The following is a 23,515-nucleotide window of genomic DNA, read 5'->3' as shown; positions in this document are numbered from 1 at the left end:
TGAGTAATATTGATACATTTTGAGAACCACAATGTGTATAACGAGCTGTCTTATTCGAATTTTGCAGCAGTAATCTTTCTTGATTTAGGCTATTTTAGTTACAACTACATGTAATGATATTTTAACATATCAAATGTTTTGTGAGTTTGAAAGAATCAAATTATTTCAGCCGTCGATCCAGTTACTCCTAAACAAGCCACCACCGCTGTGGCTCAGACACTGACTTGTAACATCGGAGATGTGGCTACAGATGTCACTGTGTCGTGGAAGGATAATGGTGAGAATGATATAGCAACTGGTAGTGGAGGGTACACCATCGCACAGGGATCAGCTGACTCTGGTACCAAATTCAGACATCAACGCTGACCATTGATGTTGACACTCTTACAAGTGTAGCTGGCGGTGCAAATGGGTCACCCGTGACATACACATGTGCTGCAGAATCTAAAGAATATTCGGATTCAGCAACATCTACTTTCAAAGACATTGTTGTCAGCTTCCTTACTTTCGGTAAGTTTCTTAGGACTTGGTGGGTATTTATAACTCCCCATAAATGATGGTCTGCTGTTTTAACTTTATATCTAAGATAACTTGTTACATCCTACTGTTAAAACAAAATGCAACACATCATAGGATCCAGTGAATTTAGTTTAGAAAGTTCAATGATTCAGTTCCTGTATAATAATACTATTGATATTTTTTATTGCGGGCTTATTTTAAATGACTGATTGTTTCAGGTGTAGAAGCTAAGGGTAGTGAAGTGCTGGCAAGCACAGAAGCTACAATATCTTGTGTAGTAGGTGGTTTGACTAAGCAGCTGGAGGCGGTAACATGGCAGAAACCTAGTTCGGGTGGTGCTATAACTCACGATACTGGAGGTTATCAGATTGCCGCTGGAAGTTACGATTCTAGTACAAACAGTCAAACTACAATTCTGACCGTACCTGCTGGTGAAAACACGGTTGATGCTGTTTTCACCTGTGTCATTCAATCTGAGGAGCATGGAAAAACATCAGCGTCTCCACATACGACTGATGTAAACTCTAACGTTTTCAGTGAGTAATATTGATACATTTTGAGAACCACAATGTGTATAACGAGCTGTCTTATTCGAATTTTGCAGCAGTAATCTTTCTTGATTTAGGCTATTTTAGTTACAACTACATGTAATGATATTTTAACATATCAAATGTTTTGTGAGTTTGAAAGAATCAAATTATTTCAGCCGTCGATCCAGTTACTCCTAAACAAGCCACCACCGCTGTGGCTCAGACACTGACTTGTAACATCGGAGATGTGGCTACAGATGTCACTGTGTCGTGGAAGGATAATGGTGAGAATGATATAGCAACTGGTAGTGGAGGGTACACCATCGCACAGGGATCAGCTGACTCTGGTACCAAAATTCAGACATCAACGCTGACCATTGATGTTGACACTCTTACAAGTGTAGCTGGCGGTGCAAATGGGTCACCCGTGACATACACATGTGCTGCAGAATCTAAAGAATATTCGGATTCAGCAACATCTACTTTCAAAGACATTGTTGTCAGCTTCCTTACTTTCGGTAAGTTTCTTAGGACTTGGTGGGTATTTATAACTCCCCATAAATGATGGTCTGCTGTTTTAACTTTATATCTAAGATAACTTGTTACATCCTACTGTTAAAACAAAATGCAACACATCATAGGATCCAGTGAATTTAGTTTAGAAAGTTCAATGATTCAGTTCCTGTATAATAATACTATTGATATTTTTTATTGCGGGCTTATTTTAAATGACTGATTGTTTCAGGTGTAGAAGCTAAGGGTAGTGAAGTGCTGGCAAGCACAGAAGCTACAATATCTTGTGTAGTAGGTGGTTTGACTAAGCAGCTGGAGGCGGTAACATGGCAGAAACCTAGTTCGGGTGGTGCTATAACTCACGATACTGGAGGTTATCAGATTGCCGCTGGAAGTTACGATTCTAGTACAAACAGTCAAACTACAATTCTGACCGTACCTGCTGGTGAAAACACGGTTGATGCTGTTTTCACCTGTGTCATTCAATCTGAGGAGCATGGAAAAACATCAGCGTCTCCACATACGACTGATGTAAACTCTAACGTTTTCAGTGAGTAATATTGATACATTTTGAGAACCACAATGTGTATAACGAGCTGTCTTATTCGAATTTTGCAGCAGTAATCTTTCTTGATTTAGGCTATTTTAGTTACAACTACATGTAATGATATTTTAACATATCAAATGTTTTGTGAGTTTGAAAGAATCAAATTATTTCAGCCGTCGATCCAGTTACTCCTAAACAAGCCACCACCGCTGTGGCTCAGACACTGACTTGTAACATCGGAGATGTGGCTACAGATGTCACTGTGTCGTGGAAGGATAATGGTGAGAATGATATAGCAACTGGTAGTGGAGGGTACACCATCGCACAGGGATCAGCTGACTCTGGTACCAAAATTCAGACATCAACGCTGACCATTGATGTTGACACTCTTACAAGTGTAGCTGGCGGTGCAAATGGGTCACCCGTGACATACACATGTGCTGCAGAATCTAAAGAATATTCGGATTCAGCAACATCTACTTTCAAAGACATTGTTGTCAGCTTCCTTACTTTCGGTAAGTTTCTTAGGACTTGGTGGGTATTTATAACTCCCCATAAATGATGGTCTGCTGTTTTAACTTTATATCTAAGATAACTTGTTACATCCTACTGTTAAAACAAAATGCAACACATCATAGGATCCAGTGAATTTAGTTTAGAAAGTTCAATGATTCAGTTCCTGTATAATAATACTATTGATATTTTTTATTGCGGGCTTATTTTAAATGACTGATTGTTTCAGGTGTAGAAGCTAAGGGTAGTGAAGTGCTGGCAAGCACAGAAGCTACAATATCTTGTGTAGTAGGTGGTTTGACTAAGCAGCTGGAGGCGGTAACATGGCAGAAACCTAGTTCGGGTGGTGCTATAACTCACGATACTGGAGGTTATCAGATTGCCGCTGGAAGTTACGATTCTAGTACAAACAGTCAAACTACAATTCTGACCGTACCTGCTGGTGAAAACACGGTTGATGCTGTTTTCACCTGTGTCATTCAATCTGAGGAGCATGGAAAAACATCAGCGTCTCCACATACGACTGATGTAAACTCTAACGTTTTCAGTGAGTAATATTGATACATTTTGAGAACCACAATGTGTATAACGAGCTGTCTTATTCGAATTTTGCAGCAGTAATCTTTCTTGATTTAGGCTATTTTAGTTACAACTACATGTAATGATATTTTAACATATCAAATGTTTTGTGAGTTTGAAAGAATCAAATTATTTCAGCCGTCGATCCAGTTACTCCTAAACAAGCCACCACCGCTGTGGCTCAGACACTGACTTGTAACATCGGAGATGTGGCTACAGATGTCACTGTGTCGTGGAAGGATAATGGTGAGAATGATATAGCAACTGGTAGTGGAGGGTACACCATCGCACAGGGATCAGCTGACTCTGGTACCAAAATTCAGACATCAACGCTGACCATTGATGTTGACACTCTTACAAGTGTAGCTGGCGGTGCAAATGGGTCACCCGTGACATACACATGTGCTGCAGAATCTAAAGAATATTCGGATTCAGCAACATCTACTTTCAAAGACATTGTTGTCAGCTTCCTTACTTTCGGTAAGTTTCTTAGGACTTGGTGGGTATTTATAACTCCCCATAAATGATGGTCTGCTGTTTTAACTTTATATCTAAGATAACTTGTTACATCCTACTGTTAAAACAAAATGCAACACATCATAGGATCCAGTGAATTTAGTTTAGAAAGTTCAATGATTCAGTTCCTGTATAATAATACTATTGATATTTTTTATTGCGGGCTTATTTTAAATGACTGATTGTTTCAGGTGTAGAAGCTAAGGGTAGTGAAGTGCTGGCAAGCACAGAAGCTACAATATCTTGTGTAGTAGGTGGTTTGACTAAGCAGCTGGAGGCGGTAACATGGCAGAAACCTAGTTCGGGTGGTGCTATAACTCACGATACTGGAGGTTATCAGATTGCCGCTGGAAGTTACGATTCTAGTACAAACAGTCAAACTACAATTCTGACCGTACCTGCTGGTGAAAACACGGTTGATGCTGTTTTCACCTGTGTCATTCAATCTGAGGAGCATGGAAAAACATCAGCGTCTCCACATACGACTGATGTAAACTCTAACGTTTTCAGTGAGTAATATTGATACATTTTGAGAACCACAATGTGTATAACGAGCTGTCTTATTCGAATTTTGCAGCAGTAATCTATCTTGATTTAGGAATAGGTTATATTAGCTATAACCAAAGCTTTGACCGGGATCCTGGTGAAGCCGGGATACCTTCTGGCATTTGGTGTTTTTTCCCGGTCCCGGCCGGGATTTTTTTCCAGTCCTGGCCGATCTTTTTAATCCAATTTATGTTCCGATTCATATTTTATTACTTTGACTTAGACAAATGAAACGACCTGTAAGAATCGACTTAACCCATTAGGGACGACGAGTTTTAAAGTTTGCCGATTTTGATGCCGTTTAACACGCTAGGTCACATTACAGCAAAAATGAGATATCCAAAAAAGCTAATCTGTATCTCGTTTACTTTAAAAGATACAGCTATGGTCGCATACGACCCACTCGTCCGGGTCGCAAACGACCCATCACGGTTTTTCGGCTATTACTTCTGAAACAAAGACGTTAGGATAAAATAAAAACTGTAGCATAAGTTAAAAACATATAGTCAATACTGTGTGACTCTAACTTTTCAAAAATAGAGAATTTGGGTCATTAACGACCCACTCGGCTCACTTGCTTATTACTACATTTGTCCATGTAACTTCTTGAATTCAGCCTAAAACATTTCATCATAAGTGCAAAATCGCCTCTCAGCAAGTGATTATCATCATAAACTGCGAAAAATCAGTTAAATGGGTCATTAGCGACCCAGTAGGACCACAAAATTGATTAATTAAATATAATGTTGTCAAACTATTACAAATATTAGTATAAAAACATGTTATATCTTGGTCATTACTCCTGTACGTTGATTTAACTTTTAAAATCGATCAACTGGGTCAATAACGACCCACTCGGAAGTTGAGCCACGTCATTAATTATCAGTATCATGCTGTTCCACCACCAAGAAAGACACTCGTAGGTCTTAATTCCACGCAAACCACGGGTGGATGACCACTAGTCCTCCTGAGATCTGGAGTCTCAAAGTGATCTGCAGATCACGTCACCCAATCACTGACGAATAATGGGCAGAATTGGATTGATAGGTAGGTGAGTTTATCAGCTGTTAGTACACGACCGTAATGTCGTGAGACAACAAACAACTTGCCTATCTTTTCCCGATTCCTAAAAAGTCCAAGAAGAACTATACAACTGCTGGATTCAGATTTCAGATGGCTGCATCTACTCATTTCACAGCTTCCTTTCTTTACTTCTTAGGGGCCGTTCACATTGACATAATATTACGTAATCACTTATTGGACAATTTTAAGCCCCGGCCCCCCCCCACACCCCACCATATAGCTATTATGTCAAAATTACACAAGCTTAATCATTTGGAAACCCCCCTCCCTCTCGGCCGATTACGTAATACTTGGTTTCGTTTTGAAAGCTGCCTCGTTGTTGCGGGGTTGTTACCCACAACGAAGTAGTTGTCTGAGAGATTGCAGGTTGCAGCACCGCCAGCCAGATGGGGGGGGGGGGGGGGCTTTTTCCTTGTCCTTCTTCACAGAGCTGTAGATTTAGCCATCTGAATGCAGCAGTTGTTTAGTTATTCTTGTACTTTCTAGGAATGTCAAACAGATTGGCATGTTGGATTAGAATATGCAATTTGACCGCTCTTCTTTCAGTATTTACCCAAGGTTACAGGATATCTCGTAAACTTCGTTCAGGGGATTTTTCTTGAGTGACATGATCTGAACACCGTGGGACCCTGGGTCTCAAGCGGTGAGTTGTAGCAGGTCGTTTACCAAGATTCGAAATTGACGAAAAAGGTAACAGAATCTAATAAGCAACAACAACAGCATGGCTATTACCTAGCAAGTTAGGAACGAGGGCCGATCTCCTTTTCTTTTGCGACACGGCCACGGTCCTTTCGGTACAGATTTCCACACACCATAGTCAGGACGCAACTCCAGGCATATACAGTCGTGTTATTCTCGCAGCTCTTTGATGAGTGATGACTGCCGTTCAGTTGGCCCTGGATCTCAGAAGGGCTAGTTGTCAGCCACCGTGGTTTGTCTGGAATTAAGACCTACGAGTGTCTTTCTTGATGGTGGAACAGCATGATAATTAATGAAGTGGTTCAACTTCCGAGTGGGTCGTTATTGACCCAGTTGATCGATTTTAAAAGTTAAATCAACGTACAGGAGTAATGACCAAGATATAATATGTTTTTATACTAATATTTGTAAAAGTTTGACAACATTATATTTAATTAATCAATTTTGTGGTCCTAGTGGGTCGCTAATGACCCATTTAACCGATTTTTCGCAGTTTATGATGATAATCACTTGCTGAGAGGCGATTTTGCACTTATGATGAAATGTTTTAGGCTGAATTCAAGAAGTTACATGGACATATGTAGTAATAAGCAAGTTAGCCGAGTGGGTCGTTAATGACCCAAATTCTCTATATTTGAAAAGTTAGAGTCACACAGTATTGACTATATGTTTTTAACTTATGCTACAGTTTTTATTTTATCCTAACGTCTTTGTTTCAGAAGTAATAGCCGAAAAACCGTGATGGGTCGTTTGCGACCCGGACGAGTGGGTCGTATGCGACCGCAGTTAGTAAACAGCGTCTAGCTCTGTTTGTGAACATTTGATTATCACGGGTTTTTCATTTGTGCCAAGGAAATCGTTGCCCGCAACTATTTTGTTCTCAAAAAAATAAGCCTACATAAAGTTTTAATGTCCCAATCAAGGCAAGAAGTTAAGTGAAATATTTTCCAATTATGATGACTAATTAGTCTAATTATTTAATTGTTAGTGATTAATTGAGTCTCGATTGGAAAGTCAATAATGTAGCCCAATAAATTTTGAGCATATGTGCGAAAGATTCGTGGCGTTTAGTATTTTGGTTTGTCCTCTATAGCCTCTAGAAAAGGTGGGTCGTAAACGACCCTATCGTCCCTAATGGGTTAATCGAAATGAAAATCGAATCTCGAAGGATTGATTAGATTTCAGGCCCATCTAAATCCGAAGATGTAATATAATTGGTCAATAGACCCTTTATACGAAGGTTGCTTAATATGTTCCATTTGAACATAGAAATATCGTGAAAATCCCGTTCCCTGTCCCGGTCCCAGCCGGGATTAAGCTGATCCCGGTTCCGGCTGTGATTTCAGTTTCATCCCGGTCCCGGCTGGGACAAAATTCCGATCCCGGTCGACTCCTGGTTACAATTACATGTAATAATATTTTAACACATCTAAGTGTGCGTTAACCGTGCGTTAACCGTGCGTTAACCGTGCGTTAACCGTGCGTTAACCGTGCGTTAACCGTGCGTTAACCGTGCGTTAACCGTGCGTTATGTGACCACCGATAGTTTATCAATTTGCCGGCTATGGTATTTGGAGGGGGCATTTTAAGCATACGTCATGCACGATCCTCTTATGAGAGATGTAGTAGCTACATTTGACATTTCAATCATGGTGGATATCGTAAAAGTGTGGAATACCCTTGTTAACTCGATATTTACATTTATTTTAAATGTATCTTTGTTTTTATAACCTCTAATTGCAGCGCTATCTACAATGGATACTGTGTACTACAGTCCCACGAGTATAGCGGTGACAGTGGAAGGACGTTATGAGCCACAAATAATTTGGTTCATTGGAGGACAGGCGTACAGTTCTCAAGATAATCCCCATTTGACCCCAACAATTTCATCGGCATGGTCTGGGTCCAAAAAGACCTTTAATCTGGCGTTCGATATGAGCGGGTTTGAAATATCTATGTCGCCGTTCACAGTTCGAGGAACAGTGTCTTTCGGAGACGCCACTGATTCAACCTTCGACACGGTTACAACCAACATCTACAAGAGAGGTTTTTCTATTTGTTTTCTTCTCTTATTCATTGTCTCATTTAAGTTTATGCTTCGATATTGCTGCAGATTTAGTGATATCTAACTCTCATTTAACTTGAAGATTTTAATCATAAATAAGTAAATATGAATTTATTTTCATAGCTGTATTGAACCTAATCTTAAGAAGTTGTTTATCTTACTATATATAAAGCGAGACGATATATATATATATCTGTGCCATTTTACTGACACCACGGCATCAACTTTAACGCGACTTTCCGCAAAAACTGTAAAAGATATACAACTGGAACTTTTTTGGCTGGGTCAAATGCTTTAATGGCCTTCAAATCAGCATGAAAAAATAAAAAATTGGCCAAGGAATAATGATTTTAGAGCCGAAAATTTGGGCCCCCAAGTGGTGTCAAAAACGCCGATTAAATAGGTAATAATTATTTTAGTATTTTGAGTCTTGACACCGTTTAGGGTTATATTATACGGGTTCCTGCTAGTATTTAGTAACCTTAATGCCCATCCCAGAGTTTGTTGAGAGCCTTCCAGCCTCAACAACATTCCGCAACGCTGACATCCCGAAAGAATTCTTGTGCTCTGCTTTGGGCGAAGACAAGGGATTACTTACGTTGTCTTGGAAGATAGGTTTGTTTCTAACGATCTCCTGTTGCTCACATTCAATGTAATGTACACATTGCAACTCGTCCCTTTGTAATTTACACCTTGCAACTCGCTCCTCTGAATGTGATACGAACGATACATAAAATTTATGACCAGTCAGTTTTGTCAACGCTGAAATGCAAGTATTCTTTTTCTCGTGCTAATTGAAATTACACACTAAAGAACGATACCACTACTCAACAGGAAATGTACTAGTAGATGATGAGGTAAAGCACGTGACCCTAACAGATGAGTCAGACAGCAGCTCCACCACCACCAAGATCAGCAAGTTGACAATAACAACCAACAAACCAACTTTCGACGCTCAGTTCAAATGTATCGCTACCTGGAGTGGCTTAAATGGAAAGTCGATCGAGTCGACGTCTGACGTTAACGCCGTTGGAGTAGCCGTGGATGAGTACACGTTCAGCACCGGTTCCTCTGGAGACGGAGTAATAAGTTGTGTGGTGTGGGGTGATTCACCCCCACACTCTGTCACGTGGTCTAACGAAAGGGGTGATGCTATCACCAACCAACCTGATGAGGTAACTGCCATAGATAGCCGAGAATTAATGATCTCAATGAACGATTTTTGAGCATGATTTTGATTATCTTTTTTGATATCTTCCAACTTTTAGTTTAACGAAATGACCCAACTTTCAGACAGAAATCGCAGACAGTATAACAGAAGGCATTACTTACACCCACACGCTGACTGTTAAAAAGATGACGTTTGGGGATCAAGGAAAGTACACCTGCTCAGTTGTGTTTGTGGAAAACGAAACCCCCGTTAATGTCGTCACAACTCTTAACAAGCTCTGTAAGTTGATTATCAGTGATATTCAAACATCTATCCATCATGTTGCTAAACATCATATTTATATATTGGTATTGTTTTATACATATGAAACGGATCGTTTGCCCGCAAATTTGATTGTTTTCAATTGTTCGATTGAAAACAATCAAATTGACATATATATTTCGATATACATCCAATAATTTCACTGCTAAGTGATGTGATTTTCAGCTGCAAGTTTCGAACCAGCAACACCATATTTCGTCCACGAGAAAACTGTCCAGTTCTCATGCGTGTACAACGGTTTGGATGACCCGCAGAAGATCGAATGGTTCAGGGTAAATGAATACGCCGATATTAATTTATAATTAAACCGAAATAAACTGAAAATCTAAAATATCTTGGGAAGATATCTTGTGAAAAAACTACTTTTTCTTTTGTTTTTGTTTTTGTTTCATTGAATCGTTAAAACCATGACCATAAAGAGCTACGATCTCAGAGTTCAACAGACGATGCTGAAAACCTAATCAGCAATAGTGATGCTAAGTACACCATTACCACTGGCAACTTCAATGAGGCCTCCAGAACGAAGACTAGCGTTATCACTGTAGAGAATGTTGAAGTTACTGACAGTGGCGACTACACCTGCAAATGGACCACCGAAAATTTCAATCCTAAGTCAACAATGGTAGTCTCTGTTCGATGTAAGTAATTCTGTATTTAACATAGCGTTCCTCATGAGTTGTGATCCTTGTCATGATTTTTATAATTTCTATATCGTTCCAGAATTTTCTGCTTTAAAAGTTAAAACAATTCAATCATATTACAAATTGAAACAATTTCAGTACTGACCACTCCCTCTACAACGGTATACAGCACTGACGGTTCAATAAAGATCACGTGCAACTACGAGGGTACAACGAGTGGCACCATGGAGTGGTACTATAATAGCCAGAAACTGGAAGATGCTGCTGATGATGCTATCACCATCAACCCTGGTTCCCTGCAGAGCAATGCTCAGCAGTACACTCTGACAATTACTGACGTTACTCCTCCTGAAAATGCGGGGTCGTACAGCTGTGTTCTGTCGTTCACAGACGGGGACAGTCTGCGAGCAAGCACGGAGGTTGTGGTGCGAAAATCATCATCAGTCGACAGAGCGGGCACTGCTGAATCCACCATAGTTGTAACTGGTGATGAACTTTCTGCCAGATGCCTTATGGAAGGTGAAAAGGTTCCCTCTGGAGTGACATGGACTAAAGGTGGCGATAATATCGTGTTCGATGGATCCACTAAGATAGAAAACACGAATACCAAACAACTGGAAAGTAGCGTAAAGTTTTTCAGCAACATAACTATAAAAAGCTTCGATTTTGCTGACGAGGATAGTTACATCTGTAGCTTCATTTTTGGGGACGGTAATAATGTGCAATCAACAATAGAGGTCGTGTCTGCTAAAATTACCAACAATGAATGTGAGTTTGTGGACATCCGAACCGAAACCAGCAAGACCCTTACCTGTGCTTACCATGGTAGTAGTGCTGCCACTGCTGTTTCCTTTACTCTACCAGACGACTCAGTTGTTGCTGGAGTATTGGCTGAATTCAGCGCTGGAGGGGATGCCAGTACGGCAGGTTCCCAAACGGGTAGTTACGCTGTATCTAGTGTAAGTGAAGCGTCCAGTGGTTCGTACAAGTGTACCTTCACTTTAACAGGAGGGAAGACTGTGGAGTTCATTCAGAGACTAACTGCAAGGAGTAAGTAAACACTGAAATGTTTATATAATTTCCATTTGCTTCTCCGCAAAATGTTGACTCCAGAAATTAAGCATTAAGCTTGCTTATTAACCTTGAATGATCTTAGCGCAGTAATAACAAACTTTAATTCAGAGGCTGTCATCGAATCATCAGCTGGTCTAAATGCAAATCTCATCGTCCAGTCTTCTATAACTCTGACTTGTACTGTTGCCTCTGGTGCACGGTCCTTGGACTGGTTAGTGTAGAACTTGTTTCAGAACTATTCAGATCCTTCATAATTTAAATTTGATTCAAATTTCAGGTTTCAATATGTTCGTCCTCCGATGTGCTATAACATTCCATCCATTTTCTTAATTTTAGGTACAAGGGAGCGGTCAAGCTGATCGAGGAGCAAGATTACGAACGAATAAAAGTGTCAGAATCAGACGACTTGGTTTCCAAAATAACTTTTGACATCGCTGACGACAGCGCAGGGTCATACACGTGTCGTGCGGTGCAATACGACGACTTCTGCCCTACCGAGGAAACTTTTGACTCGGAACCGGTTGCCGTGTCAATCATAGCGGCAGCTCCGATAACAAACCCTGCTAGTGCCACCGCTTATGGTGGTGCAAGCCATGTGTTTGAATGCGTGTTCCCTAATCCATTCGGAGCTGATTACAACGAAATCACGTGGTCTTTCAAAAGTGCTGGGGATTCTGTTGCTAGGGTAAGTTTTGACATTATCTTACCAACAATAAAACTGAAAATATCGAATCTCGTCGTAAATCTGATGTAAATTGTTTACCGAAGTACTGATCACATCTAATGGGCAAACTCATGTTTCATGTTAGCGGTATATTAAAGTGACTGCAACAAATAAAATCCGGTGCCTTCACTAATACTTTTCTCACTCAAATTAATCCCATAATCGCAGCCGATGATAGGAAATGGAGATGTGTACAATGACCAAAATGAGAGAGTAATCGATGGAACAAAGGCATCCGACAGCTCGGTTGCAAATGAAATCTCAACCACCCTCACCATCGGAAGTGTTAGTCAAATCCTTCAAGTGATATCTGAGATAGCTGTTTAAAGTATTTGTCGTTTCAGAGGTTTCTTTGACGTACTTTCAGACGCATTTAAAAGCTGGATTATCACTAAGCCTTTGCTGATATTTGAATTGTTAACTTTACAGGTAAACTCGGACGCAGCAGGAGAGTATATCTGTTCCATAAAATGGGGAACAATATCCATAAAGTCCGCAGCCGCCACACTAACAGTACGAGAAATCTCTTCTCCACCCGAAACAACCAACGTGGCCAAGGGAGGAGAGGCTAAGTTCACTTGTAAAACTTCCGGTGACAGCGCAGCGTTAATCACCTTCCACAAGACAATAAGTGATGAGTCAGTTGGTACAGTTGTTGTGACTGAAGCTACATCTGGTGACATTGTGACTACCACTGGAATATTGACCATTGCTGGTGTCACCGCTGCAGAGCACGGTATTGAGTATTATTGCAAAGCAGCTTGGGGTGAAAACGGAGTGGAATCAGGTAACGTGTTCTTATCTGTTTTGGATATAACGAGCTCAACAGAAACTGTGTGGGGCCTCGCTGGTAACGTAGCGGAGTTTAAATGTTATTCAGATGCTTTGCTCAAAGCAAACGCGAACGGCGATCCGTATTTGGTCAACAAGCAGAAGACATACACCGATGCTCAAATAAGTTGGGAGTTTTTCGACACTTCAGACACATCTTGGAAATCAACTGCTTCAAATTCTCGGTGAGCGCATGCTTGGAAATATGACCATTTAAACTTCATTAAATAAGATAGCAGCTGAATTCTAGGGGTATAAACTCCCTGCGTTGTGGCTTGTTTGCTTACATAATCTAAGCTGAAGCGAGTGGTCGCTGAACTTAAGTTTAAACCTTCCCGAATGGAAATTCGTGTATTTTATTCGAAAACTAAATCTTAAACTTACCGCCAGATTCGTGGTTAAGACAACGATGAGAAGCGATGATGGAGTAAGTTTGTCTCCTATGTCTCTCAATAACCTGGAGGAAGGTGATAACGATCTGAAAGTAAGATGTAACATCGCCTACCAAACAGATGCAGCCAACAACTTCTACGGAGGTACAGTCACTTCAGGAGAATTGACCATGAAGATCGCTTCCATCACATCCTTCACTTCCTCTAAATCCGACCCACTGGTTGGAGAAACCATCACTCTAACCTGTACTGCAACCGGAGAAACTGCTCCTACTTTCTCTTTCACAACCCGCGGGAAGAACAATTTCGACACTACCTTCTTTAAGTTGGTGAAGGCTGCAACTGTTACTTCAGTCGATTCAGTACACACTGCGGAATACACTACAGAGACTCTCAGGGTTAACGCGATGAGAAATGGACAAGTTGTCAACTGTCTGGTAAGAAGACAATTTAAAAAAAAATGTTTATTACTTTTCAAACTTTACAGAGTACAGCAATTATAACGTATAAAATAAACTCGAATAAATTATTGCCCCCGTCTGTAAAATCTGACGGGAGACCAAACACGGTACTGCACAGTGATATGTGGTATGTGCCTGCAATTACATGGCCCCGATATGATAACAAAAATGTGAAACAAAATTGTGAACAAATAAATGTGTGGTGAAGAATGTGAAACAGTTCAAATTTCTTCAAACGAGGCTGATACACTGTTCTTATCGAAGCTGACAATCATATTGTTCCTTATGGAATGAACTCTGTTAGCTCTGCTTACCTCTTCTCTTTCAATTCCTCCCAGAGCTTCTTGAAAGCTCTCCTTTCTTCCACTGATCTGCCCGGGCAAATGTAGATACTTTTATAGCCCCCTTTTGTGCGAAGAAGTTTAGCTTTTCTCAGCACCTGAGCAACCATATCAGAGCTATTCAGAGATAGCTTAGTAGGTCGTGATGTGTCGGCTCTCTTCAGACCAACTCTACATTTACTACAACAGTCACGAAATGAAGGTTTCTCGTTTATCTCACCAAGAACTTCAGCAACTTTTTTTTCTAACTTCTCACCGTCGGATTCACTTATTCCATAGATAACGACGTTTCTGCTTCTTTCATCCTTTTCAGCTATTGTCTTAACTGCAGTACATATCTTCTTTGGCGTAAGAGCAGCAGCACAAGTCTTCTTCAGGGCAGAAGAATATGATTTCATTTCTGTCTGCACTGTTGTTTGGACTGACTTGAGTTCTTCGTCCTTCTTTTCAATGAGCTTCTTCTACAAATCAATGATAGTTTTTTGCTCCGCGATTAATGAAATGTTTTGTTTATCTACTCTCTCCGCAACCATTTACAAATGAGGGGCTGCATAACGATTCAGAATGAAACAAACAGTTTGCAGCCAATCACACAGTTTTTCTTTTGAAACTGATCGCTTGTTCAGGTTTTTTAATACCTGAACAAGCGATCAGTTTCAACATCCAGTTCGTGGCACATTTCATTAAAAACACTGTTTGTAGCTCTCGCTAGTCGCTCCCTGATCTGCATGCCTGGCATTAAACAGATCTTCATTATCGGAGTCATCAATCAAATGCTTCGTATGTTCATGGTATGAGTGTTGCATCGTGTATATTCCAATGTACAGATCTTGTATAATGTATACAGGCTACACAACGATCACACTAAAAGACGAGCACTTCTTATTGCAAGTTACAATTCAGCTGATAACAGAGCTCGCTAATTGCAACCAAATGTAAAACGACTACAGATCTTTAATAAATTTCAAAGAAAATTTATTAAAGATTTGTGAAAAGATTGAATTAATAACATTATAAAATTTGAAGTGGACAACGGTCAAATACCAATTAAGTATAGACCATACTGTATGGTACTACAACTACAATATTTTTGTAAACAATCAATATAATTTATTAAAAATGCATAAATCGTGATTGATAAAACAATGCAGTTCAGCACTTTGTATCCATTTTTCTTATCGAGATTCGCCATATTATTTCAGGCTGACTACGGATCAGCTCAGAAAACGGAGAAAGAATTGACAGTCACAACATATTTCAATTGTGCTGATGTCACATGGAAATCATTAAATCCAGGTATACTCCCCCTAGATCATATAACTTTTTTGAAAATGATATATCAACAATCGCCCTGCAAGCATTGGATTTAATAACGCTATGGTTTTGTTTTCTCTGGACCGAATTTTTGCCAAGATTTTAGGTAACTTTAATACTTGTACCGAGGTAGATCTACGATTGGGGTTAAGTCAAGTTAAGGGTTGAAGGGTTCCAGGTTCAGAGCAGAACAACATAAACCCAGCAACATGCATCTGAGTCCAGATCTGCAAAAAATTTTAATTCTTACTTCAAAACTCACCTACCCTCCCATACAGATGGAAATGGAGCGACAATAGCACAGGAAGATCTTGGTGATGGTTCTCTGAAGCAGACTATAACCTGCCCTGTTAACTCAGACCAAGCTAGATTTGAATTAGTTACCCGTGAGTATTATTACTAAACTTTTTACACAATCTGTTGAAAATAAGCATAATTACACATCAGATTAATGTTATTTTTAGAACATTGCCTGTGTTCTATTATTGTGGTATCATAACCAAAACTTAATCTTTTTACCTCATTTTCCAGCGTCCGGCTCGGCTGCAGCAATAACTTGCACCAAGGAGACTGGAAAGTATGACAACTCCCTTGCCCGGTGCAAAGAAACAAACCCATTGTCCACTGGCACGGGAATACAGAAGATGGGTGTTGCAAACAGCGCAGAGCAGGTACTTAGTTGTTTATTTGTTAATCTGTTTATATGCTTTATTTAGTATTTATTACGTTCCATTTATTTGTAAAGTTTTCGCAGGTAACAAAAAGAGGCTTGTAAATAGGCCGCTTTTTCTATATATAACAATAAGCCGCTTTTTCGCCAAAGAAAAGTGTACTCGTTGTAGATATATACCTGTCACAACTTTAACAGTATATATTTCAGCCAGCGCCTTGCACTGCTGAAGCAACTGGTGAATATTCGATTGCAAGTATGAAAGAAAAACTGAACTCACCGGACGATAGTGCTTGTGGTTTTAGACATCAAGTTACGTGTTTGGGTGACGGAAGTAAGTGTTTTATGTAGTTTTACGAGTTTATAAAATCATCGTGGTGACTGTTGACGATGATATTAAAACTGGTACATTCGCGTGTTTTATGGCGCATATACTTAAGGCCCCTTCCAGCCATTGCCACCTGCCACCTAATTTGGCAGGTTTTACATTAAGACTGATAATCAATTTGAAGTCTTAAAATGATTCCTGCAAAATTAACCGAAAACCTGCCTATTTATCGTATTCGTGCAGAGATTTATCTCACGTAATTATTTAATCGAGTTGTTGATTTATAGAAAAGCCTGCAAAATTAACACAAAACCTGCCTCACCTTTCACCTACTCTCGGCAGGTTTGCTCTATTTTGGCAGGTTTTCCGTTAAATATAAAGTCGAATGCTGCAGATTTAACGCAAATCCTGCGTAAGTTGAGATAATTTGAATCAACTTGTGGCGTGATTAAACCTATATTGGCAGGGGTTTTGGATAATTTGAGTGTACAATGTGGAATACGGTAATGATCGTATAACCTTATTACTAGGTAAGTAGGTAGGGTGTAGGACTGAGACTTGGTTTGTGCAAAGCTACAGAAGTACAGAATGCTACATGCCTACGTGGCTCTATAGTTTATACTTTTATACATGCAGTCACTAGTCAGTGGCGAAACGACCGCCCGACACTCCGGCAACCCCTGCTATGCGGAAGGGGATGGGGGGGGGGTTGCAGCTGCGGCCTCTTAGGTACGTTTCGCCACTGCATATTATCCACTGTTACCAACACGGGGTCTATGATAAGTTTGAGTATAAAAGTACAGGGTGGGCCAAAAGTCAGTGTGCAAACGTTGGCCTTAATAGCTCAGTCACTGAGTGCCCAATTGAAATACTTCCTTCTGGTATGACTTAGTACCACCACTGGTTCGAGGAATTTGTCAACTCGAAAAATATTCGCGTTCATTTTTTTCAAATGGAGGTTCATTTTCACATTTTTTTGATAGTTGGATAATCGGATCAAGCTAAATGTTATTGAATTGTGTTTGGCCATTCGAATTACGTTTGCCCTGAAAGAATGAGAGTTCTAGCTTCTCAGATGACCGAGATATGAAGCATAACAAGCTTGTTCATTACGTGTGATCAGGTGATTGGTTTACCTAATCACGTGATAAGGTGACCCCGTTAACTACCCCGTTAAACATTATGGGAATTGTTAAGGGTGCCCAATTAAGGTGTCGTGTCACGGTGTCACATAATCACCCAGTCAATTTGTTAACGAGATACACAAAATGCTTGTTAACTTCGTCATTTCTAATCCGTTTTGCCTCATTTTTTTAGATCATATGCAACATTTGATAATCTACCGTCTCTAAAAAAATTAGGCGTTCAGGATTTTCAGAGAAAACAATATAGGTGTTTTAATATTGAATGGGCGTAGTCTAAAATATTCGAATTTTCAAATTTTGACGACGGAATCCTCGAACCAGTAAGTACAGTATGCCATCTGCAAAGCAACAGCTCTCAAATATAAAACTCAGCGGAGGTATAAGACCCAACGTTTGCACACTGACTTTTGGCCCACCCTGTATAAAAACCGATTATTGGAAAATAACTGTTTGCTTAACTTCAGTTCTTAATAGGTTGCCATTTTTAGATTAGATTGCTATGTTCTTAAGTAGTGAGGACAGCACTTTTTCAGTTGCAGTGCCTCTACCTGTTCATTGTTCACATTGTAAGATTTAGTGAATGAAGTGATTCTGAAAGAATCTTCAATTACAATTAATATAATAGTTCTAAATATGCAGTTATTTTCAGATTATGAGATATTTGATCGGAAATTTGTCACACGTTAAAGTGACACTTAATAAGTTGGACCTTAATCGAAATTCGTATTCACGAATTGGAAATAGCTCGTACTATAATTTATAGGTTGACCTCCCACATATGCTCTAAGTGGGAGGTCAACCTATAACTCAAATTATTGCTATTTACCAATATTAATTGATCACTGATGTGGCACTTTCAGCGGAAAATTAGTAATAGAAAGCGGACAAACCAGTTTTGGTGAAGGATGTATATCTTATACTCTTATAGTAGTTGTACACTGTACAGCAATGCTAAGGTAATGAGGTAATGCTGTAATGGGACTACTGCGGACCCTCTACCGGCCAAACATATTATCTCATTATTGAAGGGTGTAGACTGTAATATAGATGTAAGAACTTGCTAAATTGGGAGGTGACTGTTTTAAAATGATCAGATGCTTGCTTACTAACTTATTAAGAATGAGAGGTGATAGTGATTTACTTTATCTTGACAGGACAGTTAAGTATTTAAGCTTAAGAAACCACGTGGAGCTAAACGGTGCAAGTGATATAATACTTGAAAATTGACCCCCCCCCCCCCCCCCCCCCCCGACAATTGACCAAACAAATATATTTATTATACTAACCCTAACAGTAACCCGATTGGGCGACATCTGTCCGACAGCGACATCTGTCCGACAGCCGAATTGGGGATTTCGGACAGATTTCGCTGTCGGACAGGAGTCGTTTTTTGCGACATCTGTCCGAATTTCGGATCATATTGTAATTTCGGTTCACATTCGTATTTCACAAACTCACGGGTAATTTCGTGACGTTGCTCCCATTGTTCGAATGCTGATTTGATCCATTGAGATCTGATCCATCGATACGTGATTGACTATTTAAGGACAGGATTGTGCTAGCCGTACACTAACAAGCTGTCGATCACATCACAGGACACAGCCTACATGAGTACATATAGGATAGCAGCCGTATGGAGATCAGTTATCGCAATCCACAATGGCAACCAATCTTCAGTAAACAGACCCAGATCTGCAGCAAACAGACCCGAGAGATCTGGAAACGCTATCCATTCCTGCAAACTAAATCCTCTCTACCGACAACAGTCCAATGATGCTCTGGGACTCTGGATGGGACGAACAGACTCGTCGATCATTCCTTTGGGGGACTCCTAAGAACGCAGATCATATGGTGGACGCGGAGCATTGCGTAGTCAACGCCCAACGGTACCTTCAAATCCGCACCTAATCTCTTCCATCAGCTCTTCACAGTCCACGGACTCTTCCCTGACGGCTGGCACCTCCCCCTCTTCTAAGGACTCATTCCTGGAAAATCGACGACCCTCTACCGCAACATGTTCGAGGAGATAGACACCTGGGCTTCTGAGGCCTTGGGGCTACCAACCACAATACATTCTCATGGACTACGATCAGCTCGCCATTCACAACGCAGTTGCTTCATGCCTGCCTGCCTAGGTCGAAAATAAACTAGTAGTACACTATGGCTCAGATCATATCTCAAATTGGCAATGTTACGTATTCAAATTAACAGTTCAGATCACGTCTCTAATTGGAAATGTGTTGTATTGAAATCAGATCACAATTTCGGACAAATGTCGTTTTTTCTGGTACCCTGAGTCGGACAGATGTCGCTGTCGGACAGATGTCGCTGACAGGAGTCGTGTTACCCAGTAACCCTAACCCTGACCCTAACCCTGACCCTGACCCTAACCCTAACCCTAACCCTAACCCTGACCCTGACCCTAACCCTGACCCTAACCCTGACCCTAACCCTGACCCTAACCCTGACCCTAACCCTGACCCTAACCCTGACCCTAACCCTGACCCTGACCCTAACCCTGACCCTAACCCTGACCCTAACCCTGACCCTAACCCTAACCCTGACCCTAACCCTGAATTGACCCCAGTGTAATTACATGGGGGGTCAATTGTCGGGGGTAGATTGCATCAGGGGGTCATTTGTCAGGGGGGGGGGGGGGGGGGGGGGGAGGGGGTCAATTGTTGCGGTACCGTACTATATAAGTATATAGCGTACTATACCTCTCATTTGGAGATTCAGTGCCATGGTTGTCAGCTTTTTATCAACTCCGGCCAATTTCTTGACTGCGCTAATCAACTCGGTTTTATTGACTTTTAGTTTTGGTGCCAAATAAGCAAAATTCCAAATAACTTAAGAACTTAAAAGAAAGATAAAAGAAACCTGCCAATTTATAAATTTAACGCTGCCATAATAAGATTATAGCATTATAATCTATTTGGCATGGATTGATAATTTTATAACAAATCCTGCAAAGTTAATGGAAAACCTGCCGATTTAACTTTATCACTGCCGTAATCTATCCGGCAAGGATTGATAATTTTATAAAAAATCCTGCCAAGTTAATGGAAAACCTGCCGATTTAACTTTACCACTGCCGTAATCCATCCGGAAAGGATTGATAATTTTATAGCAAATCCTGCCAAGTTAATAGAAAACCTGCCAAATAACAAATACCTGCGCTGTTGATGCAGGATCACTAGTTAATTAGGCAGGTTTTGACATAAAAAATTAAGAGAAAACCTGCGGATTTAGTGTAATATACTGCTGATCTGGACAGGGTAAATTAGATTACTAGGCAGGAGTGGTAATTTCGCAGTCTTCGCTATTAACTGGGCAGGTTTTAGGTTAAATTCGCAGTGGCAATGGCTGGAAGGGGCCTTACTTATATCTAAATATGCACAATAAACTTGATAAAGTGCCAAGCGAAGGCACTCACGTGACTTTAAGTGAACATCTATGAACCATCATTGTACCGCTTACTACAAAACACTCCCCTCACAGCGTGTACTCTGGATACAGACAAAACAGATTGTCGTTACGAGGACGGCAAGGTGATTTTAGAGTACTTTGTTAACTTGACACCTGGTGTTTGGACTCCCGCTGAGAGAGATCCTCTCATAGCAATTAAAGGCAAAATTCAGTTCTGGAGCTGTTCAAACGATTATAATAAAAGGTACTTATTAAAAAAGTTATTATTTATATTAAAATAGTTATTATATTTTTATAATATACAGTCATTGTACATTTATTTAGTGAAGGGACCGTATTCTTTCTTAATATTAACCATAATATTCTACGAAAGATATTGAGAGATATTAACTTTAAGAAATATTGAGAGATATTGAGAAACATGGAAGATATGGAAGATATGGAAAATATTGAGAGATTCAGAATCAGATATTGAGAAATTATACTCGTAATCGGTAAAAATCTTAATTTTATGATATTTATCAGACGAAGACGAGGTGTTGATGATCCCGACTACGACTTTGAGCAAAGTAATGATAATTCATCCATATCTACAGGTAATTGACTGAAATTGAGCTGGTAAAATCAAATTGCTTCCTTGCCAAATACAAAGTGAGACTTCTTATTTTGCTGATTCCCCAGTCTTCCCCACTAACATATATTTATAATAACCATATTTTATGATTAACGTGTATCTGTACAGATGATTCTGAGTCAGTCCACCACCTAGCAGCTACAACCGTTGGGGTGGCGACCGTGGTAGCTATCACTGCTCTACTTTCCTTCCTTGTAGTCAGGTGATTTTACATTCTTCTTAATTGCGATGCATTGGTTTTAATTTTATTTATGATGGGGAGTGGCGACCAATTATTCATGATCTATGGCAAACATATTGTTTAGAATTTAACTATTGGGTCTACGAATTTAATTGGGTGCACTTCAATATAAGCTAGAGAAACAGTTCACTCTGTGTGAACATATTATGCCATGACAATCGCCATGTATACTTGTAGACTGCACTAGCAAAATAATTTCTGTCGCGATCTGGGCATATTAAGATTCATAGTGTATGTACCCTAATTTAATGGCAATTATATAATATTACTATTAGTAGTTTTATTGATTTTTCCGTTTTTCAGATTAAGAAAACGAAGGTCAGAAGATGTTTCTACACCCTAGAAAAATCACAAAATTTGTAAAGTATACCCGTGACGGTTACTAAGTAACTTTGAGAAAGAAGTCTTCGCTCTCTGATTTTTATAAATGACTGCTTGAAGCAAAAGAAACTTTTTGTCGACTATCTGAGATGTCTATGATTTGATTTCTACAAGACTGTATGCTTGTAAATTACTTTTTTCACTTTGTTAGGTTCTTGTTCTGAAATAAGTATTAGAATTCTATTAATTAATCTTACATTTCTCAAGAAATTAGATAATAATCCATATTCTGATCATATCTGATCAGAAATCAGAACTCATTGTTTTTGATCAATTATAAATATCACTGATCGTTTATATATATTTATATCGTAATTAGATTGATTTTACGTTTATATACTTTGCAGATTGTTTTCAGATTTATATGATTGTAAAGCTGAACTAGAATTTGTATAATTATATAGGTTGGTGGTATAGCTGATAGCTGTTATGAAGCTTTGTCATGTTCATTGTTCGAAATAAACCTCAGAGAGTTGAGATTTAATTTTATGCTGATATTACTGATAAAGAGAGTCTTGAATTGGCTGCTGCATAAACTGATAAAGTGCTGATCAGGACCTGAGATTACAATATTTTAAATTTATGATTATATCTTATGCCCTGGAGTGTGTTTTTTGTACTAATTTACCAACACTGCAATAACTTTCTGTTTCCAACATACCGAGTTTATTTTATTACCTGAACATCATCAATCATTGACGCGGTTTTTGACATGAAGACCATGTAGCAAACCCTATAGGCCTAACCCAAGTGAAAAATAATACCAACTTCCTCTATCTTTATACAGCCATGTCAAGTGCAAATGTAAGAAAGCAAAAACAAAGAAGTGATAAGAACTTCGCGCAGAGGAAATGGCGTGCAAAATAAGAACTGACGGGGCCCTTTTAGAAAAATCATGAAGTTAAGACTAAGTTCCTGTGTATAATTATTTAGCACGCTAAATAATGGTTCAAAAAAGAACCATTATTTAGTATTTTGACCAACATGAAACTATCGTTAATTGTAATTTTAAAATTAAATTTTAAAAGGCATGGCAATCACTACGGTTGATGGAAATCTAGCGTCCGCTAACCGGCGCAATTTTTGTTAAAAACGTTAATTGCTTTGAAAAAGAATGATCCGATCGTTTTGAGAAACCTTGATATTTTTTAAAAGGTTAAACTTAAAGAAGGTTTTTAAAAATGCCTAACGGAAATTCTATGCTCAATACGTTAGCTGGCCCCAGATACTAATACTAATAGGCATCTTTTTACCGTTTAGTTCATTAAAAGTAGTTCTGAGATTATAACTGATATGGAGTGGCTTTG

The 23,515-nt window shown here is 39.5% G+C and overlaps 2 protein-coding genes and 1 long non-coding RNA gene across 3 annotated transcripts in view; 2 read left to right on the top strand and 1 right to left on the bottom strand.

The window, feature by feature from the left end:
• The window catches only part of LOC134820871 (uncharacterized), a 1,079,557-nt gene that overhangs the window by 457,841 nt on the left and 598,201 nt on the right, over window positions 1-23,515 (bottom strand). The gene's annotated exons all lie outside the window — the stretch shown is intronic.
• The window catches only part of LOC134820887 (uncharacterized), a 507,687-nt gene that overhangs the window by 287,317 nt on the left and 196,855 nt on the right, over window positions 1-23,515 (top strand). The window lies entirely within an intron of this gene.
• LOC134820864 (uncharacterized) lies at window positions 352-22,864 on the top strand. The gene is made up of 28 exons (XM_063831507.1): window positions 352-510; window positions 738-1,055; window positions 1,226-1,567; window positions 1,795-2,112; window positions 2,283-2,624; window positions 2,852-3,169; window positions 3,340-3,681; window positions 3,909-4,226; window positions 7,789-8,091; window positions 8,609-8,725; window positions 8,945-9,285; window positions 9,404-9,560; window positions 9,768-9,874; window positions 10,036-10,240; window positions 10,382-11,293; window positions 11,426-11,528; window positions 11,654-12,002; window positions 12,210-12,326; window positions 12,471-13,057; window positions 13,263-13,701; window positions 15,269-15,362; window positions 15,659-15,766; window positions 15,912-16,051; window positions 16,261-16,384; window positions 21,025-21,196; window positions 21,478-21,548; window positions 21,695-21,788; window positions 22,131-22,864. Exons 9-28 carry the CDS (start codon window positions 7,800-7,802, stop codon window positions 22,168-22,170), a joined length of 4,569 nt encoding a protein of 1,522 aa, XP_063687577.1. The 5' UTR covers window positions 352-510; window positions 738-1,055; window positions 1,226-1,567; window positions 1,795-2,112; window positions 2,283-2,624; window positions 2,852-3,169; window positions 3,340-3,681; window positions 3,909-4,226; window positions 7,789-7,799; the 3' UTR covers window positions 22,171-22,864.

This window comes from Bolinopsis microptera, chromosome 9 (assembly GCF_026151205.1).
Source record: "Bolinopsis microptera isolate Bmic1 chromosome 9, MBARI_Bmic_1.0, whole genome shotgun sequence".
Lineage (NCBI taxonomy): Eukaryota > Metazoa > Ctenophora > Tentaculata > Lobata > Bolinopsidae > Bolinopsis > Bolinopsis microptera.
Note: the sequence above shows the minus strand (reverse complement) of the source record. Positions and strands in the feature narration are given on the sequence as shown.

Bases quoted from the DNA above. Each gene is read 5' to 3' on its own strand.
- LOC134820864 (XM_063831507.1), top strand. From the start codon at position 7,800: ATGGATACTGTGTACTACAGTCCCACGAGTATAGCGGTGACAGTGGAA. The intron at 9,561-9,767 runs GTAAGTTGATTA...TGTGATTTTCAG, and splicing joins CACAACTCTTAACAAGCTCT to CTGCAAGTTTCGAACCAGCA. The intron at 11,294-11,425 runs GTAAGTAAACAC...ACTTTAATTCAG, and splicing joins TCAGAGACTAACTGCAAGGA to AGGCTGTCATCGAATCATCA.